At 45.5% G+C, this 15,163-nt stretch overlaps 1 protein-coding gene across 7 annotated transcripts in view; it reads right to left on the bottom strand.

Annotated features, from left to right (window-relative positions):
* ACOX2 (acyl-CoA oxidase 2) overlaps positions 1-15,163 on the bottom strand; it is a 33,424-nt gene that overhangs the window by 2,180 nt on the left and 16,081 nt on the right. For 6 of the 7 annotated variants that reach the window (XM_044452063.1, XM_044452064.1, XM_044452066.1 and 3 more), the window contains 6 exons: positions 14,521-14,683; positions 12,766-12,956; positions 11,154-11,315; positions 7,732-7,837; positions 4,310-4,527; positions 1,188-1,329 (listed from right to left, as the gene is read on the bottom strand). In XM_044452063.1, the coding sequence (XP_044307998.1) occupies positions 1,188-1,329; positions 4,310-4,527; positions 7,732-7,837; positions 11,154-11,315; positions 12,766-12,956; positions 14,521-14,683 (982 nt within the window). The remainder of the gene's footprint in view (positions 1-1,187; positions 1,330-4,309; positions 4,528-7,731; positions 7,838-11,153; positions 11,316-12,765; positions 12,957-14,520; positions 14,684-15,163) is intronic. The other variant, XM_044452062.1, reaches the window with a different exon arrangement.

Here is a 15,163-nt window from a genome sequence, read left to right as displayed (position 1 = left end):
GAGGCAGGCATATGTGCACTTGTTTTGACAGAAGTTATTGATTTTTGCTGTAGTGAGAAAAGCTAGTTACAGAGAGAAGCCTGTATACATGATGAGGCTTAAACTGATGAGTAGATATTTGCTTATTTTGCACGATTATTCTTGGTGCTGAAGTTATTAGAACAGGGGAGAAATCAGGACTTAACAGAACCCAGAAAGCCTACCTGATTTCCCTAATTGTGTACCAGTCAGGCACCCTCACCCCTGTAGCTATGCAGCTATGCAGACAAGGGAGCTGCGTTCACTTTTGACCCCTCTGTAATTTGAGCATTGATTTATTCTGTGTTTGCTGCACAGGGAAGAAAAAAACAGGGAAATGAAGCTCACTCTGCTGATTACTGGAAATCCTACCAAACCCTTACCATAGCTCTGGAAAGTATCTGATATTGCTCATATTCTTTGAAGCCCCTCTCTGCTGCCATAAGGGCTAGAGACAGATATTTGCTTAAAAATAAATGCAGCCAATGCCAAATCGGTGCTGTCCTTGCCTCCACCCACCATGGTTCCATGGTGCTGTGGAGTATCTTCAGCTCTGTGTAGAAAGTGCTGGGCAGCGTCTCCCAACAAAGCGGGGCTGGCTTTCCGTATGGGGTCGCAAAGCACACGTGCCCATTTCTTCCTACACAGGGCTTCCTACATAATTGCTTAAGACAATTAAGCCAGGAGATTTACCGGAACTGCTCCCATCTCTCTCTTGCACACCACAGGTGCTCCGTGTTGTGCTTGTCCCCCACGGCAGCATTTCTGCTGATACCAGTGCACGCCTGTATTTTCTGCCCAACTGGTGACTTTCCTCTTCTTCAAATCTCCCCTCAGAACCAAAAAGCCTCGCCCTCCTTCACCTCAAATCCACTTTCCCTGCCTATCCCACTGACTGTGTCTCAGGCCCAGGGTAGTGCCTACTTTGTGCTGGAATAATCAAAGCTCAAAATTCTGCTCTAAGCCAACCTGAATTCGGTTTGAAGGAAAGCCAACTTGCATAAATTATGCAGGTTAAGCAAATCCGTGTGCCATGCACAGTCCGTTTTGCTTCTGCTTGCTATGCAAAGTAGATCCTGCCCAGGGTTGGCAATTCAATCCGACACACGAGAATTGGTAGCTTTGCCCCTCCCTCCTCTTAAAAAATAAGCACTGGTTTCAGCACGAACTGTTCTCACCTGATGATTGGTTGGCGACTTCTTGGCCCACTCATATAGCCGCTGGTAGGCCTGGCCATCATAGCTTCCGATGGCTGAGTTTAAATCTGCATCAGAGAGGTCAAATGCATCCACCAATGGCACAGCGTCCCTTCTGAAAGAGCAAAAGAAACATTTTGTTTTATGAGCTGCCATGTCAGTCACAATTTTTGCTCCAAAGATTACTTAACACGAAGTACAGCTATAAAAACGCTGGAACGGGCATTAAAATCAAAGCACATAAAGCAGCATCCATTTAGAAAAATAAGGCTCAAAAACAGAGATGAGGAAATGAAAACTTGGCAGAGAAACATATCACATCTTTCTGTCACTATTTATTTATTAAAGCCACACTCTGAACCCTAGAAGATCTTGCCATAGAGAGAATGGATGCAGAACACAGGGTCCTGAGCAGCTGACCAAGGCAACCCAAACTCTGCATCGATCCCACTATGTTATGCAATTATACAAATTAAGCACACATTTTGCATATTTTGTTTTGATCCAGCTAACAATCGGGAGGGGCAAGCCGTGCATCAGGGCACTGGGGACCCATCCTAGAGAGGAAATCCTGCTCCGCAATCCCCTTCTGAGACTTAGGCAATGCCCACAAAATCTGCGAGGTCCATCTTTTCAACCTTAGGGGCTAGAAACTTGATTTAAAGAAATCAAGCAAATGAAAATTATCAGAATGTAGAATTCTGTGTCCAGTATCCAGTTCTGTGCTTCCAGGAACCTTCACATGATTGCATAATTTTTTGCATGTACATAAAGCCAGAAAAGGGGGAAGAATTCAGCCAACCTCTGGGGATAGTTATGGGTCATAAAAGGAAAAAGTGGTGGTGGTGGTGATGATAGTTTTAAAAGCTCTTCATTTTTTAACCCAGGAAACTGTTGGACTTCGGCTGCTTTTGTGTACTCTACAGCCTAATAAAAACAATAGTTTCTTTAATGCTTTATAGAGATGTTCTGTCCCTTTAAATTTCAGATATCAATAAAAACCCTGAAAATATTTTAAATGGCATACAAATAATAGTTTTATCTCTTAAGGCCTTTATGCTTGATGGCATGGTCCGTATACTGCACTCATCCTCTTTACTGGAAGGGATTTGATAAAGCTTTAAAATGATTATTTCTGGCTTATTTAAAAAGCCTACACAGCTGATTTTGAATTAAAATCTTTCCACGGTGCTGATGCAGACACTTCCGTCATTAAAGGGAGAGGTCACGGCTTCCACGCTCTTCAAAATATCAGAGTCAGGAGGATGAAAACATATTTTGAATGCCTGCTTTTATTAAAAACAGCCAAAGACTGTATAAGGGACTAGAGACATCCTGTAAACATGAAAATGACCAAAAGGCCACAGTCATTTTTAGCCTGTAGTGTAAAGAAAGACACTGAGGCCAAGAACCTGTATGAGCAGACCAAGCTGGCTCATACTGGGTCAGACCGTCAGTCCATCCAGCCTGGCGATTTCTACTCTGGCTGGCAGAGGTTCTCCAAGGGCTGAGAGCAACCTCTGCCAGAGGTTCCCTGCCTTCTAGCCACAGAAACTGGAGATGCTGTGCCTTGAACCTGCTATTTTCTGCAGTGTGCATGCGACAAATCCCATCTGTCATTAAGCTATGATCTCTGCTATCGTGCTTGCAGCAATTCTACAAGTACGGCCTAAGGACCCTCTAGTCAGGCCACATGCCCCTGAGGGAAGCCCACAAGCAGGCCAGGAGGACGATACCGCGGGCTTTCATCTTCCTTCCTCAGCAACTGGCAAGCGGAGGAATGCAGCTCCCCTTACAGGACTAGTAGCCACTGATAGCTTTGTCCTCAAATCTGCTCATCCCCTTTCAAAGCCTCTTGATCCAGAGCCAAGTTAATAGCCATCAGTACATCCTGAATAGCAAACTCAATAGTTCAATTATGTGCTGCATGAAGAAATACTTCCTTTTATCTGTTCTGAATTTCCAGCCATTCAGCCCCATTGGATGACAAGTTCTAATGTTACAGGACGGAGAAAACTATCCACTTTATGCACACCTTGTTTAATTTTATATACATCTATAATGTATCCCCTCCCTTTAACTGGACTTGTTTCTAAGTTAAAGAATTCCAAACACTTCAGGCTTTCTTCATGAGGGACTTGCTCTATTTTGGCTGCCTTTTCCACACCCTTTCCAGCCCGTGTTTATCCTTTTTGAGGTGTGGGAGCCAGGACTGTACAGTTTTCCGAGCGCAGTAACACCACTGCTCTGCATTAAGAGCAGTAGAATACGAGCAGTTTTGTTTTCCGATCATCTCCAGCATGGTATTTGCTTTCTCCACACACAATCAGAGGGGACTCAAGTTTGAAAACTAGATGTTGAACTGAGCTCATTAACACTCTGTGCCTTGAGGCATGTCTTGATTCAAACTGGGCAGAGCTCAGTGGGAGAATCAGAAAGCAGAAGAGCAGTGGGAAAATCTCCAGAAAAATATCTTGCCAGCCTAGCTGGCAAAGACCCCCAACAGACCTTTCTGAAGGGCCACTGATCAATCGCAGAGCACAAGCTCTGCATGCAAAAGTCCCAGGTACAAACGCTGGCATCTCCAGGTAAAAGAATCTGATTGCTGGTGATGAGAAAGATGCTCTGCAGAGACTAAATGCCACTGCAAGCTTGAGTAAGCAATACTGGACTTAATGGGGCCTGGCAACAGTCCTAGTTTGGAGAGCCACTGCCGGGAGAAATAGATAGCTGTGCTCTTTGGCTAGAGGGCTGCAGAAATGTCTGGGGGCAAGTTTTCTTTGGGAGCAGAGGGAAATGTTAGCACCAGTCTAACATGCACCCTTATGACAAAAAAGTGGAAAAAAAGAAAACAAAAGACATAGTGCAACTGGGGACAATGGAACCAACAGGCCCAATTTCTTGATGGGTCCTCTTCTCTAACAAGGAGAAGGAGCAGAGGAGCTTTGTGGGAGCTTAGCTGAGGCACTTGCACCTCCCACAGGCTTCCTGCTTCACACACAAATGACACAGAATTCTCTAGTGGCTTATGAATGACAGCATAACAGAAACTGGACGAAAATGCATCCCACTGATGGCAGAACGAAGCACCTTACCGAACGACAGTCAGGAGGTCCAGGTATGATTCAGTCACCATGTCGGTGTGCTCTGTAGAAAGGTACCCATCCTGCATAAAATCTCCCAAGTTGGCTAACATTCCATTCAGTGCAAACAGGTCGCAGAGCTGCTTAAGGATCCTGTAGATGGCAGCCTCTTTTTTGTATTTCTCCAGTCCTTGGACAAATTTTTCAACCACAATGTAGTGGCTGTGAGCCTGAAAAAGTTAACAGCCAGGCGCAAATGCCATCATCAGTTTGTACCATGGAACCTTTGAAAGTGTTGAGTGTATGTCTAAAAAAGGTGGTGTGCAGAGAAGGGAGGTGAGCCACATTCTCACAAGGCTGGGGACTGCTTGTGAAATTACATGGATGCATTCCACAACTTAGCAAGGCAGAAACAGAAAAGTCCACATCCCTGAAATTCCACTCCCTTACTCTAGCTGTAAATCAAAGACGACTTTGATAGTTGGAATGTGTTTAGAATGCGCAGAAAAGATGAGCAGTACAGAAAAAGCTACCCAAGGAAGGCTTTTTCAAAAACGCATTATTTTCAAAGGTATTATACCCTATATTAGGGTTGGGGGTGTACACCAGGGTAGGGTTACGGTTAGAAGAAAAAGGTGTCCTGGCACGATTTTGATTTTTGGAGTATGTTTAGAATGGACAGAAATGATGAGTTGTGCAGAAAAAGCTAATTATGGAAGGTTCTTCAAAAATTCCCCTCTTTTTAATGGTATTACACCATACATTAGGATTAGGGGTGTGCACCAGGGTTGGGTTAGGCCTAGAAAAACGAGTATCCCGGCATAGTTTTGATGGTTGAATGTGTTTAGAATAAGCAGAAATAATGAGCAGTGGAGAAATAGCTACACAAGGAACGCTTTTTCAAAAACGCATTATTTTAAATGGTGTTGTACCCTATATTAGGGTTAGGGGGGTGCACCAGGGTAGGGTTAGGGTTGGAAAAATGAGGTGCCCTGGCATGATTTTAACGGTTGGGAAGTGTTTAGAATGGGAAGAAGTGATGAGCAGTGCAGAAAAAGCGACTCAATGACGGCTTTTTCAAAATTGCAGGAGTTTCAATAATACTACATCCTATATTAGGGTTAGGGGAGAGCACCAGGGTAGGGTTAGGGTTAGAAAAAGGCGGTATCCTGGCACGCTTTTGATGGTTGGAAAGTGTTAGGAATCGATAGAAATGATGAGCAGTGCAAAAAAAGCTACTCAAAAGTGGCTTTTTCAAAATTGCATGAGTTTCAATAATACTACATCCTTTATTACGGTAAGGGGAGTGCACCAGGGTAGGGTTAGGGTTAGAAAAACAAGGTGCCCTGGCATGATTTTGATGGTTGGAAAGTGTTTAGAATGGGCAGAAATGATGAGCAGTGCAGAAAAAGCTACTCAAAGACGGCTTTTTCAAAACTGCATGAGGTTCAATAATACTACATCCTATTTTAGGGTTAGGGGTGTGCACCAGGGTAGGGTTAGAGTTAGAAATATGAGGTATCCTGGCACGCTTTTGATGGTTGGAAAGTGTTTAGAATGGGCAGAAATGATGAGCAGTGCAAAAAAAGCTACTCAAGGAACGCTTTTGGAAAAACGCATTATATTCAATGTTATTATACCGTACACTAGGGTTAGGGGGGTGCACCATGGTAGGGTTAGGGTTAGTAAAACGAGGTGCCCTGGCATGATTTTGATGGTTGGAAAGTGTTTAGAATGGGCAGAAGTGATGAGTAGTGCAGGAAAAGCTTCTCAAGCAAGGGTTTTTCAAAATTGCCTGATTTTCAATGGTATTATACCCCATGTTAGGGTTAGGGATGTGCATCAGGGTAGGGTTAGGAAAACGAGATGCCCGAGCATCAGAGAACCTTGCACACAGGTGCCATGCTCATGTTCATAGAGGAGTAGTGCTGCCAGGCGATGGCCTCACAGGCCCGACTCATTTGCCGTGACTTGTCCGAGCCTCTGTATGGCTAGGGAGTGTGCTGCCAAGCATATATATATTTGCTTGGACTGGCTGTGGGGGTGTTTTCAGGTTTTATTGTAGTGTTGGCACTTTGCGATAAATATGTGGGTTTTGGGTTGCAAATTGGGCACTTGGTCTCTGAAACGTTCGTCATCGCTGGACTAGGATATGGGTCCTCAATCTATTCTTGTGGGTCAGCCACAGCCCGCCATGTTCATTTGTCTGGCCTGCCTCAGAGCTTTTGGACTCGCTCGGAGGAAACGATCTCAGCCAGTGCAGGCATTCTCTGAGCAGAGAGCCAGCACATGGGTCAAATTCTAACAACTCAACTGCACATGTGCCAGCTCTTCCCCCCACCCGCCCTTTGCATGCATATACAGAGTGGGAATATTGAGTGCGAATCAGAAGAGAGGAGGGTGGAAGGGACAGCGAAGATACTAAAAAAGGATTCAAGGTAAGAAAACATAACTCTTTAAATCCCCTTTTAAGTATGTGAGCCATGTCCCTGGGCATGGGAGCTTCGGCCTTCTATGGGCAAGCCACTGCCATTGAGCGGCTGCCATGCTTCTTTCCCCACGGCAGGGCAAGGCGGGAGGCGCCCCGCTCGGCCAGGCATGGCCCATCCATCGCCTCGGAAGAAAACCCTTCCCTCAAAGCTGCCCTGCACTCACCTCTCTGGTCTCCTGCTGCCACTCCTGCTCCCTCAGAACCGGGGTGGCGGCAAGGACTACAATTTCCATCATGTCCAACCAGCATGGCCAATGGAAGTTGTAGTCCATCTCATCTGGACAGTACCAGTTTTGGCAAGCTTGCATTTAAAATACGGTAGTCATTAGCTCTGCATCCAAATACAGCCATTGTGTATTGTGGGAATTGCCCTGGGCTGACTTTTAATTAATTTTAATTTTAATTAATTTTTAATGTGCAGTGTGCATAGGAATTTGTTCATATTGTTTTTTCAACCTATAGTCCAGCCCCCCAGCAGTCTGAGGGACAGTGAACTGGCCTCCTGTTTTAAAAGTTTGAGGACCCCTGCTCTAGGATGTACATTGGTGGTATTGCTGTGATCTTAATGATCTCAGTGGTTCTTTCTGTCACCCATCATCTTCAGGCTAACTTCTCCTCAAAGGCCCAAAGTCTGCAAAGCCAGACTAACTTTTGAACAAAGCAAGCTGTTGGCCTAATGTCCTGAACTAGTGCCACAAATTCTGTTCAGGTCTCTTGACAACACAATTTACAGAATAATACTTAAAAAGTATTGCTTACATGTAGATATCATGTTTCCCAACCATTTCTCTTAGACAAAACATGGATTTTTAAAACAGCATCTGAATAAATGTATGTGACCTGAATTTCCTTGATTCCATTTGTTGAGCGCATTTCAGACACGGGCCTGCTAAAGCTCTGGCAGAGGAGACAGTCAGGATGAAGCCACACAAGAGCTACTAACCATTGCGGCCTGTGCCAGCTGGACAGAGCATTTGTTCCACGCTTCATGCTGTGCAATTCCTGATTGAACCAGCATCTGAAGTTTGGCGGCTGCATTTCTCACAGTCCTGGCAGCAGGGATGAAAAAATCAATATTACAGATGCAAAGTTCCAAAAGATATTTCAAATAATTGTAAATCAATGCCTTTAAAAAAAAGAGAGTTATATATCCTTAATGGCAGAAACAAAGGCATGGTCTATCTATATGAAGCAGAACGAGAGGGAAGAATTCTGGGCGGTATCATTGTAGGAGAGATGAACCACTTTTGGACACTGTAGAAAAGAAAAAACAGTACTAGCACATCAGAGAAAGAATTTCTAGGTTAAAGCTTTCTTCCAAATGAACAAAAGGTTTAAGAACAAAAATGTTGGCAAGTGTTTTAAAATGTTGAAAGGTGTACAAGTCCCTTGTGTTGCCTTGAGACTTTGCCATCCCGTTCTCCCAAATGTGTGGCCCAGGCTGAATATACACCTCAGTCTCCACAGGACCATTACCCCAGCGCAAATTATAAAGAAGCCTCTGGCAATCTCTGGGGCTGTTCTTGAGGTCTATTTATGAACATCAGTTCATAGTCATTATATGTTTTTCGGCGCCAGGTCAAGACCTTTTTATTTAATCAATATTTTAATAGGTTTTAATATTGAATTTTATTGTTGTATTTTATTAATTTACAGCCAGTGTGGATAGTCAAATGATTTATGTTGTAAACCGTCCAGAGATGCAAGTAATTGGACGGCATACAAATTTTATAAATAAAATAACATAAATAAAATAAATAGTAAATTTACTGTGTCTTTTTGGACCTGTGGGCACGTTTGGAAACTTGAAAAATTGCTGTGGGCATCACTGCAAAATGGCTAAACAGCTAATTGCCCCTTTGGCATCTACTTGTTGCACCTCCAGATCTTGGGCTGCCATCTCATTAAGCAAAAATGTGTGTCTTATCTCTATTGGACACCACAACATCCCTTCAACAATTCAGCTAATTTCTGGCAGTGGAATGTCACTAATGCTTTTTTGAAACATGTTTCGGCAATGTCCAGTAGTTGTTTGTGTCTGGGAGAAGTCTTTAGATAAATTTTGTACTGGAACAGTCTTTAATATTCACTGATGTGCACACTCTTTAAAATTACTTTTGGCTACATGAAAACTAATGAATGGAAAAAGAAATGAATTCTGTATGTCTTTTTGAAAGCTAACAGACTGAAATGGCAAAGTGCAAGCATAAACATTCACCTCTTATAATGCAATGGATTGAGAACGTAACAACACTTTTGATATATGAATGGGTGGCATATGGATACTTATTTGGATACTTGGTCCACTTTTGCAGTTTTTATGTATAAGTCTCATAAAATCCCTGTGTGCTTATTTAAAAAGAAAAAACTAATTGTTAAAAAATTGGGGGAGCCTGCAGGCACCGTGTTGGAGATGCCTCTGCAGGCACACCTGGAGGTCCGAATGGTTAGGAACTTCACTGGGGACCCCATGTTACAGTATTCTGCTGTTTCCTACTATGCTTAAGCTGGCTTAGACTGACAAAGAGCAATTCACCCATAACAAACCCATAGCAAAGCAGAGAGTTGAACAGGGTGTCTCTCTCCCATGCCCAACAGTATATCCGCTGTGACATTAGCACCTGTTCCCCACTGCCTGTCAGCAGAGCTGGAGTTTCAGCCCAAAGGTCAAATTTAAATTTGGAGAGGCCTTCAGGGGTTATTATCCAGGAGTAGGAAGGGCCAAGGGTAAAAGGCATGCGTCAAGAATACAAGCAAATACGCCCAACAGCAGCATGCTGCCAGTAACCAAGTCTTACAGTAATCATTTCAACCTTTTATAATCCAGGAAAAACTGCAGGAAACCCAGGAAACCGGAAACAACTGGAGGTTGGCAGGGAAGTGGTGGGGGTGAAAGGGGAGAAGCCGAAGGGAGGCAGTGTGGCTGGTCTCAGGAGGGCCACATCTGGCTGCCTGGCCTGAGATCTGTCGCCTCTGACTCCCAGGCTCAGAAGTCAGAGGTGGAAGTCAGAAGTGTTGGATCCATCATGCCTTCATGGCTTTTGCCAAGCATTCCTAAAGAGCGGCCCGCATCTCCCGATGTCCCATCACTTCGACCGACCGACAGAGCCCTCCTGACTTGCCTAGGTGTGCATGAAGTAGAAGGGCATTTATGGAAACAGTCCTTCAGTTCTATCCTGTGTTGAAGGCCAACAGCACGTTCCAGCTCTTGGTTTATTTGTAACGAGTCCAAGGACTCAGCTTTGCTGAGGTGAAATCATGAAACCTTAAGGCAAAGTTACGCAGCAGTCACAACTGAACACGCCATACCTGTCCCATCCGAGTACGGTTATATCCGCCGGCACTCCTGGGGTGGGCATGACCTCGGCTATGCTGCATTCCTGCAGCACCCGAGGAAGGGCTCTGCCTAGCGCTCTCCTCTCACGGAGACTGTCTGCCTGCAGAAGCAGGGAGGCAGAGCTGCGCGGCTCTGCTCCTTGACTTGCATCCACCTGGCTTCATGCTGCGATCCACAGCACAGCCACAGTGAGGCCAGTCTTCCGCCCAGCGGTTGCAGGTTGCAAACATAGCAACACCTTTAAATGAATTTAATATTTTGTTTCGTTTTTAATAAATGATCTCGAGGCACACATCTCTAGAGCTCCCTTGATATGTCAGATGTTTAGTCTCACACTGTTGGGGCTGACAGACTGAGACACTTCCTCTTTTAACAGGCTGGGGTGGCTGTTGTTTTAATCTGGTATGTCTCTCAACATGACTAGCAGGCCGTGAGTAGCAAGCCTGTGAGAACAGTTGGGTCAAAGTTGCAATTCAGGGTAGGTTTAGACAGAAAAAAGCCTCCAAGTGAGTCCCAGACAGTAAAGCTGTGGGTTTTAGGCCTTTTTTCTGACTAGCCTAGGATGACACCTGAAGAGGCAGTAACTGGCCCCAAGGCCTCTCTAATCACCCAATGCCGAACCTGATTGCCTGCTGACACCCCTGAACCTTTAAGGCAGGGCCGCCCATAAGGCAGAAGTATCAAACCTTAAGCACATGGGACAGATCTGACCCACCCTGAGTCCTGCTCTGGCCCTCTGGGATTCCCCAGAAGGTGCCGTCCACGTTCCCCAACCATGTGGTAGGTTCCTGGTTTCTGTGACGTTTTCCCCATGCTGATGGGTGGAAATGCTCCTACGGCTCAGCTACTGGCAGCAAGAGCTTTAAGTAAAATGTACTGGCAAGCCTGATATTTTGCCCCTCCCCTGGAATGTGCCCCTCCAGAGCTTCTTAGATCTTGAGTCCACTCCCAGGCAGAAAGAAGCCCAGCACTCCTACTATAAAGTCGAACACACACCAATTATAAATAGAATAGGTCTTCAAGCCAACCTGTATGCTCGCTGCCTATAGGCATCACTGTAAATTTCAGGATTTAGGAAGTCTCCCTTTTCCTGGGCTTGGCATTTTCCCAAACCTTTGGAAGACAAGTAGGCAACTGATGGAGGAACAGGGTGGCCCCTGTGCACTGTCCCGTAGCATTTGATCAGAAATCTAAGGACAAAGAAAAAGAAAGCTGAGACATATCTCTAGGTGCAAACTTTTATCTGATCCATAAATCTTGTTTTTCAGCTGTAAGAATGTCGTGCCTAATGACTCGGGGGAGGTGTTAGCACGCGAAAGAGGGCCAGAAACCCCCAGTGAGGATCAGGCTTTAGAGCAGGGAGATTTATACTTGGTGTCCACACACAAACAGCCCCCCACCCCAGCACCTGACTCTCAAGCAAGGGGCGGCAAAGAAATGTTCTAATAATAATAACTTTTTGAGGGAGTTCCTGGAAATCAGGAAGGGGAGTCGGTTGTCATGGAATGTGCCCAACTCAGGTGGAGACTTTGATGCTTAGACCAATTAGAACAGAGAAGGAGACAAAGAGGTTTGTCCAATCCTTGTGGAGAGGGACGTGTGAGGAGATTGAGATCCATGTGACAAATCTCAGAGAGGTCAGAAAGGAGAGGGCAACTGTGTTGCTTGGAGCTCTCTGCGGTAGCTCCTGCACTATCTGTTGTAAACATAAATCTTGTAGTCGTTTGGAGTAAAGGTCTTTAGTTTTTATTGCCTGCATCTGTATGAGTAATCTGGGACGTGAGTTACGACCTCACGACAAAGAAATAGGAAAGACTGTATGATGCCTGAAGAGGGTATCTCAACCCCCTGTCAGAGGCAGTTCATGCATGTCTTGCCTCTGAGGTCCCCACTTCCTCAGTGCCTGACCTTCCCAAGTTGAGCAGAGAGATCTGAAGAGAAGTCCTTCTTATCTCACAAGTAAAGGCTTTTGTGGGATCAGAATTCTGGTTTATCAGGATGCCACACTGCACAAAGGCTTCTACTCCTGTTCACGCAGACGTGAGCGGAACCCTCCCTCCTTCAGGCTGGGGACTGAGCTGGCAGGCTGGTGCATGCAGGGACACTGAGGACAGGGCCAACGTACATGTTTCCCTGCCCGTTTGGGCTGAATCCCAGAACAGGGCTGTAGGTAACTGGAAAGCAATAAACCATAACATCTTTGTGCGCTTTTCATGTTCCTGAAGCTTACAAGAGCTTTTATATTTTAGTCAAAATGACAACTTTCCCTTCCCTCACAGAAGCTGCACTGAAAATATTATGACAGTTCTGGAATGTTCCTGGTTATGCCATGCCATGATTCCAGCTCAGCACAGCAGTCTCAGAAGCTTCACTGCTCTATCAGAATGTCCCTGAATGCACAAACGAACATGCAAATGAAACACCAGCCAGTTCATTCTAGTGCCTGAGGGGGCAGTTCAATTTGCAAGTCTTAGTGGAATGTGGCACGGAGGTTCTGCATCACACCTTAGCTGCAGGTGCCAGGTAGAAGCACACCTTCTCCCCCTGTTGACTTTTCACCACCAGCACTACCAAAGACGATCAAGAATAGGAGAAAAGTTCCTGGTGAGGAAGGATTAGGATCTTTTACAGTGAGCTTACCTGGCTGTCTGCAGAAGAAGAACAGTGTTTTCTCCCTCGTAAGTGCAAGCGGCAACCAGTCTTGTATACAAGGAGGGCAGCCCACTGAGAAGGGAGAAGCCATGTCCCCCACAGGCTCTCCGACACACCTCCACTCCAGCTGAGCTGTAGTCTGTCATGATCACTTTAATGCCTGAAGCGAGAGCATGGAGCTGCAAAGAGGGCAGAAAGATGGGGGTTCTAGCAGGACATGGGTTTCAGCATTTCTGTGAACAAGGTGAAGACTCTGAGAAAGTATAAGGACGGCTTACAGCTTCTGCACATCAGCAAAGTATTAAATTACATAGGCTTACATTCCTTCCTACCACTCACCTAAATATATTTATGGACCATTTTTTGTCTGAGGTGCTATTACCTGTCATGAGGTAAGGAATAGGTGTAAGATACATACTAAGTGTAACTGTGCTTGATTCAATCCCCATGGTCAAAACTCTCCCACTGAAATCTATTAGACTTTTTAAAGGGTAAGTATTGCCAGTAGCATACATACAGGACCTCAAGGGGACATCCATGAGATTTAAAAGCACTTCACACAAACCAGATCGTGCCCCGTTGTTGAAAATTTTGTGGTGTGTGGTTGCGAGATAAGCCAAAACCACAGTGGCACAGAGCAGTGAAGCGGGCTTTCAGAGCAAACATGCACAAAGCTCCTATTACATTCCTCTTGAACGTGCGCCACTCTGGACCGCTTGTGGGTGTCTGGGAACAGTTTCAATGATGTCTGCAGGTGAAGAAGCAGCACCCCAAGGAAAGGGGCATCAGTCAAGTGCCAGGGGTTTGGTGTGTGCTGCCATTGCTACGCTGATGACATGCAGCCGCATTTCTCCTTTTCCAAGTCAGCAGGTAAGGCTGTGTACGTGCTAAACGGGTGACAACGGACTGGGTGTTGCCGAAGAAGCTGGAGCTCAGTCTGGACAAGACGGGACACGCTGTTGGTGGGTGGTTCCTTTGACTTGCAACTTTCCGACAGCCGCAACACTTTAAATCCTCCCATGCCCCACCCCCGCAAACACAATTATCATTTTGTAGGCAGTTCACAAGCATTCACCTGCTAATCATCAAGCAACAAGGCTTCATGAAATGCACATTTTGTTTCTTAAGCACAAACACAAAGCAATTTGTTCTGGAACAGGCTTAGAGCTCTTCTGGGGCAGGGGTGGGGATTGTTCTGGCAAGGACTGGTGAGTCCAATTTGTTTGCACTGTGGACCGGATTGCTTCCAAAATTATTTTGGCCACGGCAGCAATAATGTCCCCCTTTAAAGACAGCAAAACCTGATTTTTTAAAACAAAGACAGCTGTACAGTTAGGTGAGAGGGGAGTGGCAAGCGAGCCACGTGGTCAGCCCCCTGGCCCTCAAGGTAGTCCGCTGCCAGCTGGCTTCTGTATGTGTCTACCTGTCCATCCAGTTGGCTTCCACAGGTGGAACAGGGTGTGTGTGTGCAAGAGAGAGGGGACAGAGAGACACTGCCCTTTACTTCAGCCTTCAAAACACCTTGGACCAACCCTGATTCTCCATGATTCGAATGAGAGCTCATGAACAAAACAGATATAGATCAGGCTGCTTACCAGGGAGTAAGGGCTGCTGAACTCAGTGGCACTTGCTTCTGGGAAAACATGTATAGGATGACACTGTCAGACATTTATTGTCCCCCCCTGAAGCGAGTGATCATTCTCCTCCTGTTTACAAAAGGCCTGCTTTTCTCTTGCGTGTTACCTCTGGAAGCAGGTCGAATTTGCCTTCTTTAGTGTCTGCGTAGCCCTGGTTAAAGACGTCCTGCATGTAGTCGCACACGAAGTGGAAGGCATAGGCGGTGGCAAGCTGAGGGAGCAGCTTCTGCTGCTGAGTCTGATAGTCCAGAATCTTCGCCTCTGGGTCGCTGAGGGAAGGAAATGAGATTGGTTATCGCAGACAAGTAGCAATCATTTCCCAGGGAGCCCTCAGATTTGCATTTATTTTAAAGTATTTCTAGGCTGCCTTTCAGGGCAGGAGCCTTCCCAAGCTGGGATATGGCAATAGAATTGCATACAGTAAAAACCAGAACAGCTGCACAACAGCAGAAATGCATAAAACATCAAGAAACACCAGCAATAAATCTCTGAGCTTGACAGTAATAACATCCTGCATCAGAAGCACAGCTAGAAACAGGTGTGTAAAACAAAGGTGGGGCCCGGGGGAACCCACAGACAACCCATTCCAGCAAAGTGGGGGCAGTGCAGGAGGCTGGCCTTCAAGTCCTCTGATCATATTCAAGTGCAAGTAGCATTTGCAACCAATTAAGAGACATGTAGGAATTATGCAAATTAAGGCCCTTCACTTAATAAAAGGTCATCCTAACACTTCACTTTCCAGGTCTCTC

The sequence above is a fragment of the Varanus komodoensis genome, unplaced genomic scaffold, assembly GCF_004798865.1.
Source record: "Varanus komodoensis strain SLA01 unplaced genomic scaffold, ASM479886v1 scaffold6_4, whole genome shotgun sequence".
In the NCBI taxonomy this organism is placed as follows: domain Eukaryota; kingdom Metazoa; phylum Chordata; class Lepidosauria; order Squamata; family Varanidae; genus Varanus; species Varanus komodoensis.
The sequence above is the reverse complement of the archived record's forward strand: the minus strand, read 5'-3'. Positions and strand labels throughout refer to the sequence as shown.